The 7,805-nt window shown below is 47.5% G+C and overlaps 1 protein-coding gene across 1 annotated transcript; it reads left to right on the top strand.

The window, feature by feature from the left end:
• Window positions 1-661: 661 nt before the first annotated feature.
• LOC142922988 (uncharacterized) lies at window positions 662-7,411 on the top strand. The gene is made up of 2 exons (XM_076063921.1): window positions 662-909; window positions 4,087-7,411. The coding sequence occupies exons 1-2, from the start codon at window positions 723-725 to the stop codon at window positions 4,740-4,742; spliced, it is 843 nt and encodes a 280-aa protein (XP_075920036.1). The 5' UTR covers window positions 662-722; the 3' UTR covers window positions 4,743-7,411.
• The last annotated feature ends 394 nt before the right edge of the window (window positions 7,412-7,805 follow it).

The raw sequence follows: 7,805 nt of genomic DNA, 5'->3' as shown, positions 1-7,805 counted from the left end.
CTCCCGTGCCTACAACCACAAACACCACCACCACCTCTCCCGTGCCTACAACCACAAACACCACCACCACCTCTCCCGTGCCTACAACCACAAACACCACCACCACCTCTCCCGTGCCTACAAACACAAACACCACCACCTCTCCCGTGCCTACAACCACAAACACCACCACCACCTCCTGCTGCTGCTGCTGTCGTGGTCTCCGCGTGGCGCCGCGGGTCCAGGGGGAGGCCTCGCGGCCCAAGAGCGGCGCCACGGCTCCCCCCCCTCCCGCTCCTGGCCCCTCCCCCTCGTCCCTCCTGGCCCCTCCCCCTCGTCCTTCCTGGCCCCTCCCCCTCGTCCCTCCTGGCCCCTCCCCCTCGTCAATCCTCCTCCCGTTCGCGACGTGGAGTGAACTCAGCCCCGCCCCCCCCGCCCCCACCGCCCCCCCCCCTGCGCGGCCCCGCTGCCCATTGCAAGAATGGCGGGAAGCGGTCGCGGGGCCTACCGCGCGCCGCCTCTCGCGTGATTGGCTCGCTTCGCGTCACGTGGGGAAGGCGGAAGAAGAGTATGGGGGAGGAGCTGCGCGGTAAGGGGCGGGGCCGTGGAGTCACGTGGTGGGCAATGATTGCCAATAAGTGGGCAGGGATGGCTGTACGTCACATCCGGTGATATAGGACACGCCCCTTCGTGACGTGCCTCACACTTCCTTCCGTCCCGCGTGCCGTCAACACGAGCTCAGCATGGCGCTGTTGACCGTTGGCGTTCCGCTGTTGGCCATGCTTGGGATGGAGATCTTCATTTATCTTCGTTTTAAGCTTTCCATCTCATACTTTTACCGCGAGACCACGACGCTGCAAACGGAGAGGATGGGCCTGCAGAATGTGGAGCTCTGTCAGAAGAACAAGACCATGGAAGTGGAGAAAGATGGTAAGCTACCATTTTCTTTGGTTCTTTCGGTAAAGTCACGTAGAATGAGAATAAAATAATAAATTGATGAAATAAAATAACACAATAATATTCTCACGACGTTTCGGCCACAATACAAGCGGCCTTCATCAGGTGAAGGGGACGAGACTGTCTGGAGGACAGCGCTGGAGTGAGAAAGCCACGCTGAGATCGCGATCTTTAAGCTGTGTGAGAAGAAACAAAGCGCCTTGACAAAGGAATTAACATAATTTAGCATTGAAATGGCTGAGTGATTAGCTTGTGACTGGTCACAGAAAAGGCTATGTTACAGTTAAAGCATACACATCCGCAAAGGCACCCCTTGACAAAGGAATTAGCATAGAATTTAGCATTGAAATAGCTGAGTGATTAGCTTGTAACTGGTCACAGAAATAGCTATGTTAAAGTCAGAGCATATACATTCACCGAGGCACCTAGTACAAATCAAACAAGAGAATGTAGCATTGAAATAACTAGGCGAATTTAGCATTGAAATAACTGAGTGATTAGCTTGTGACTGGTCACAGAAATGGCTATGTTGAAGTTAAGGCCTACACATCTGAGCTAATCACAGTAACTGGGTATACAATACAATATATAATGAATACTATATACTGAACCAATAAAAAATACAAAAATTTAAATTACCTCAATGTTTTCAATAAACTCTATATTCTCCAATCAGCTAAGCTACCAACAATAAGTCGTTATATATCACAATGCTATATGGCGAAAAATGGGTGGATTCTTACCCTCAACTTTAGCACCACGGATAGCTACGGGTCCCGTTCAGACGGACGAGTTCATCGATGGTCGGAACAGAGGAGGGGGAGAGAGACAGCTGCGAGGCGCTGTTATACTCCATGTTGTAAACCATACCATTAACCACGGTTAAGCTATCCGTGTTGCTAAAGTTGAGGGTAAGAATCCACCCATTTTTCGCCATATAGCATTGTGATATATAACGACTTATTGTTGGTAGCTTAGCTGATTGGAGAATATAGAGTTTATTGATAACATTGAGGTAATTTATATTTTAGTATTTTTTTTGGTTCATGATATAGTATTCATTATATATTGTATTGTATACCCAGTTACAGTGAATAGCTCAGATGTGTAGGCCTTAACTTCAACAGCCATTTCTGTGACCAGTCACAAGCTAATCACTCAGTTATTTCAATGCTAAATTCGCCTAGTTCAATGCTAAATTCTCCTGTTTGATTTGTACTAGGTGCCTCGGTGAATGTATATGCTCTGACTTTAACATAGCTATTTCTGTGACCAGTTACAAGCTAATCATTCAGCTATTTCAATGCTAAATTCTATGCTAATTCCTTTGTCAAGGAGTGCCTCTGCGGATGTGTATACTTTAACTTAGCTATTTCAATGCTAAATTCTATGCTAATTCCTTTGTCAAGGGGTGCCTTTGCGGATGTGTATGCTTTAACTTTAATATAGCCTTTTCTGTGACCAGTCACAAGCTAATCACTCAGCCATTTCAATGCTAAATTAAATGCTAATTCCTTTGTCAGGCGCTTTGTTTCTTCTCACACAGCTTAAAGGTCGTGATCTCAGCGTGGCTTTCTCACTCCAGCGCTGTCCTCCAGACAGTCTCGTCCCCTTCACCTGATGAAGGCCGCTTGTGTTGTGGCCGAAACGTCGTGAGAATATTATTGTGTTATTTTATTTTATCAATTTATTATTTTATTCTCATTCTACGTGACTTTACCGAAAGAACCAAAGAAGATGAATCCTTGCAGTCACGAAAACTTTAAATCGAAATTTAAGCTACCATTCTTAGATGTTCTGTTTGAGAGGAGACCTGATGGCTCATTGGGGCATTCTGTCTACAGGAAACCCACCCACACAGATTCCTACTTGAAACCTGATTCCCACCACCACCCAGCCCAAAATAATTCTCTCATCAAAACTTCATACCATAGGGCTCATTGCATTTCGGACCAACACCACCTGACCAGTGAATTAAAACATGTGCACCTGGCCCTCAAAAGGAATGGTTACTCTGACCGTACCATCTGCCAAGCTGTTTCTCCCTCCATACAGAAACAACCACTTGATACTCCGGCCAAAACCATCACACTACCATATATAGCAGGCGTTACTAAAAAGATTTCAAAAATTCTAAACAAACACAAGATCCAGGTCCGGTTCAATACAGTACACAAAATTCGTGATCTGATCCCATCCGTGAAGGATGGCATTCCTGACTTACAGTACCCCGGGGTTTACAAATTGAGTTGTACCTGCGGTGATTGCTATATCGGGGAGACAAAGCGACATGTCTCTGACCGAATTCGCGAGCACAAATCAGATTTGAAACACAGCAAAACGAATTCTTTGCTGATCACTGTTACAACCATGTGGGTGATCACGATATAATTTTATCCGATACCAAGGTTCTTTGCAAACCCACGGGTTTTTATCAGAGATTTGTTCACGAGGCAATTCAGATCTACAAACACAGACACAATTTCAACCGAGAAGTTGGTTTCAAATTAAGCAACCATTGGAAAGATGTTCTAAATCGAACTAAACATAAACTAATTTCTGTGGTACAGTATATTTTTCAAGTAGTGGTACCCCAAACTTTCGCAGCTCTCAGCTCCCCCCCCCTCCCGCTCCTGGCCCCTCCCCCTCGTCCCTCCTGGCCCCTCCCCCTCGTCCCTCCTGGCCCCTCCCCCTCGTCCCTCCTCCCGACTCGCGACGTGGAGTGAACTCGCCCCCGCCCCCCGCGCCCCACCCTGAGCGGCCCCGCCGCCCATTGCAAGAATGGCGGGAAGCGGACGCGGGGCCGACCGCGCGCCGCCTCTCGCGTGATTGGCTCGCGTCACGTGGGGAAGGCGGAAGAAGAGTATGGGGGAGGAGCTGTGTGGTTAGGGGCAGGGCCGTGGAGTCACGTGGTGGGCAATGATTGACAATAAGTGGGCAGAGATGGCTGTTACGTCATAGTGTACGTCACATCCGGTAATGACGTCACGATAAATAACACGCCCCTTCGTGACGTGTCTCACACTTGCTTCTGTCCCGCGTGCCGTCAACTCGAACTGAGCATGGTGCTGCTGATCGTTGGCATTCTGGTCTTGGCCATGCTTGGGATGGGGATCTTCATATATCTTCTTTTTACGCTTTCCATTTCAGACTTTGACCATGAGACCACGACGCTGTCTACGGAGAGGATGGGCCTGCAGAATGTGGAGCTCTGTCAGAAGAGCAAGATGCTCCGTCTGGAGCTACAGCATCAGCTGGAGGAGTTCATGGAGAACCGAGAGACTCTCCAGAGAGAGATCAGGAGCCTGGTTCAACAGCTTAAAGAGCGCCAGTTGGAGCTGGAGCCCACGAGAGTGCCTTGCAGGGAGAGCAAGTCTCTGCATGCGGATTTTCTCCGAGACTGCAATGCAGCACAGCGGCAAATGTCGCTGCGCTGTGAAAACGAAGATCTCCGGAGGTCGCTGCACGCCCACCTGAGGAAGTTGAACTTCCTGAATCCGCAGAGAGGGCAGGAACAGTTTAGGCTGCGCGGGAAGCTGGTGCGTCACGAGGACATGTGGCATGGGGAAAAGAGGCTGCAAGAAGAGAACCTGCATCTCCGTAGCCAGCTGAAAGAGCTAATATGGACCGTGTCTCAAATGTACAATGATGCCACCACCACCGACGCCACTTCCACCGCCGCTGCCACAGCTTCCACCACCGCAACCGTTTCCACCACCACTTCTGCCACCACCACCAAGCCCAAGAAGATGAAGAGATTTAGCCATTGGTTCCGAAAATTGCTGAAGCGCAAGTCGGCCATTTAAAAATATTGGGGAAATTGTGAAAATGACACCACCCTAATTAAAACATTACTCAGAAAGACAAACATACCCCATTGAACATCAACAAAGTCATATATAAGACAAAATATCGTACATTTGCATGCAACACTCTAATAAATACTGTATTGTGAGCAAAACATAAAGTTACTTAAATGGAAAAAAAAATCTGTTATTGTCACTTACCTTTAGTCCGGATGCCGGTCTGCTTGTCGGGAGGGGGCGTAATGAGTCCCTGCACACACGGGGGCGGTGGGAGGGGGGTGAACGTCCATACACACACACAACAGCGACAATCATCCGCTGTATAGCCTTACCAGAATGTTGGGGCAAGCGCCTATGAAGCTCTGAATGGCACACGGGGTGAATGGCCAGCACCCTGCCCGGCTGCCTCTCTTTATCTCTCCATACACGAGACTCACAGGCGTGCATGCGTCCGTGCACACACGCACAACAACAACGCAACAACCGTCGTTCACCCCTAAGTGGCGGTGACATCACCACAGCACTTGTGCCATGCTCGGTGCATTTTGAGGCCACGTGAAGTGTCGAAGGCTGGCTGGCAGGAGGTCATGTAATAGACGCAGGTGCCATGGATTGACTTAGGAAGATGATGGGCAGATGCAACAGCCGTGCTCCCCACTGTGCCAACTTTATTTGTGTCAGTTGTTTGGCGCTCTGCTCGTTGTTTTGAGCCTCGCTCCTCTGCCCTATGCTGTTGCTGGAGGGCAACTGCCTCCACTTCCCCAGCAGCACCTTTCATGAACCTCCTCCACAGAAGCCGATCATGACACTGCTGATACCAGTCATCAATAAGTCCAATCAGCTCCACATCCTTCCGCACCACATCAGTCCATCTCTTCTCTATTCTGTACCACGCCCATTTAGCACCATCTATCCAGCCAAATTGAAGCTGCTTGGGGATGCCGTGACTGCATACGGACTGCATGACACAACGCAGCCTCGCTTGCTGGAGGAGCCCACAGATGGGCATTTGTCCAGATATTCTAGGAATCTGTGAGCTTACAAAGTCCAGTCTGGTTAAACCCTGAATAGATCGTGGGCAAGCTAACCTTAATGTTCCTTTCGAGAGAGATAAAGGAGAGTATAACTGTGGCCGAGAAGACATGGAGATTTTTATGGAGTGACATGCCAGGTAGCTTCCACACTGTGTTGAGCAGCTGATGAAAATATAATGCTGCTCGAATTATTTTAAATGAGACCTCGGCTCCCAAAACGGAGTTGATCATCAGCACACTGCCCACTCCACTCTCTCCTCAGGTGCCCCAAATACATGAGGAATTGAGGAAGGGAGCATTTTTATGATGTCAAATACCCAGGGAGGTGATTTGTTTTCGTGGGGCTGATGGTAACGGCCCATATTTTAGTAGCATGCTTCATGTTTAGCTGTAGTGTCTCCAACTTCTCCTCAGAGTGGGCAGTAATCACCAGATCATCCGCATTCATAATATGGTTTAACAATAGAGAGCCATACCATGACCGGCTCAGGCATCGATCAGCCTCCCATTATATCTATACCAGATAAATTCTACTGGTACATCCATGGAAATCGTCTCAAACAACGTAGTCAAAGAAAATGTTCAGTCGTGTAGGGGCCAGAGGACATCCATGTCGCACATTACTCACACATTCTATCATCCCTTAGCTCCATTACGTCGATTTCCCATGAAACAGCAGTTGTCTTTATATTGTTTATATATGCTTTATCGAAAGAAGAAAATAGTATATTTGCTTTAATTACTGTAACTCTGTGTTTTATTTAGCTTTGGTAATTTGGGTGATCCAGGTCTCTCTTGCAAATGAGACTCATCATGGTCGCTTTAGTTCTCGCCTTGCTCAACTCAATAAACTGGTACTCACTCACTCCATTATGAACTCACCCACTTCCTTAAATCTATGACTCACGTAAATACTCCCTCTCTCTCCTCATGAGTCATATATTTACCTGATCACACAATCACCCGATCATTCACTGTGTCAACCTCACTCACGCACTTTTTCATGCTCTCAAGAATGACCCACCCATTCTATCACTACATTAATCACCATCCCCTTCCCTCATTGACCCACTGGTAAAATTAAAATACTCGACAGCAACAACACGTGAGATTGTACTCAGGCTTACACTCACATGTGTAAAGAAGCTCCTTTGCAGGTTCCATTTGATAGATGATTTATTTCAAGATAACGTATTTACAACGCAAGAGTACGACTCACACGAACCTTCCCCCGTACAGTAACCTGTACCTGTTTCAACCCATCTCCACTGCCCCCACTATAAACTTTGCCATCCAAGAGAAGTGAAGTAGAAGACAATAGAGTCTGCTGAGAGAATCTACCGGGGAAAACTGCTGGAAGTTACCAGGGCGTGGCCGTGCGGGTATATAAGGGGGAGCGTGGCCCACAAATGGGGTGATGCCTTGGGGACTGAAGAACAACTGCAGGTGGACGACATCGGGGCCGACTGTTGGAAATCAACATGGTGGAAACCATCAAGAAAGACTGTTCGAGATTAATCTACTCTATTAGAAACCACCGGGACTGCAGATAGTCATAGCCTTGTGCAACGTATGAGTCATACTCTCACCTTGTAAATATGTTATCGTCGGGAATAAATAATCTAGAAAATTAAACCTGCGAAGGAGCTTCTTTACACAAGTAAGAATGCAGGACATGCTTTATCAGCAGGCTGTTGTTTTTGTCTACAACAGACCTATGCACACGATCTTGAAAATGGCATTTGATTAGGATTGTCACCTTCAACCCATTCTGAAATCGTCCAACTACCAAAACCCTTGTCTGCATTATACCTAAAACTTGACCAACGTGGCAATGTTATTTTCTCATTTTATTGACAGTAAACAAAAAACATGGCATAGTTTTTAATTTCCCTGTTAACTTGTACATACGAGTGGAACGGTGGCACAATGGTTTGTGCATTGCACTATGAATCAGGCCACTTGAGTTTGATTCTCGGTTATAGTTAACATCAAACAAACTGGCCATGAGCCTTTTCGTTATCAACCC

The sequence above is a fragment of the Petromyzon marinus genome, unplaced genomic scaffold, assembly GCF_048934315.1.
Source record: "Petromyzon marinus isolate PM22_M1 ecotype Great Lakes invasive population unplaced genomic scaffold, UKy_Petmar_22M1.pri1.0 PM_Scaffold_24, whole genome shotgun sequence".
Classification (NCBI taxonomy): Eukaryota; Metazoa; Chordata; class Hyperoartia; order Petromyzontiformes; family Petromyzontidae; genus Petromyzon; species Petromyzon marinus.
This window is presented reverse-complemented; position numbering and strand designations above follow the sequence as displayed.

Excerpts from the sequence above, each read along its gene's own strand:
- LOC142922988 (XM_076063921.1), top strand. The coding sequence starts at position 723 with ATGGCGCTGTTGACCGTTGGCGTTCCGCTGTTGGCCATGCTTGGGATG. Across the intron at positions 910-4,086 it reads CATGGAAGTGGAGAAAGATG|ACTTTGACCATGAGACCACG; the intron begins GTAAGCTACCAT and ends TTTCCATTTCAG.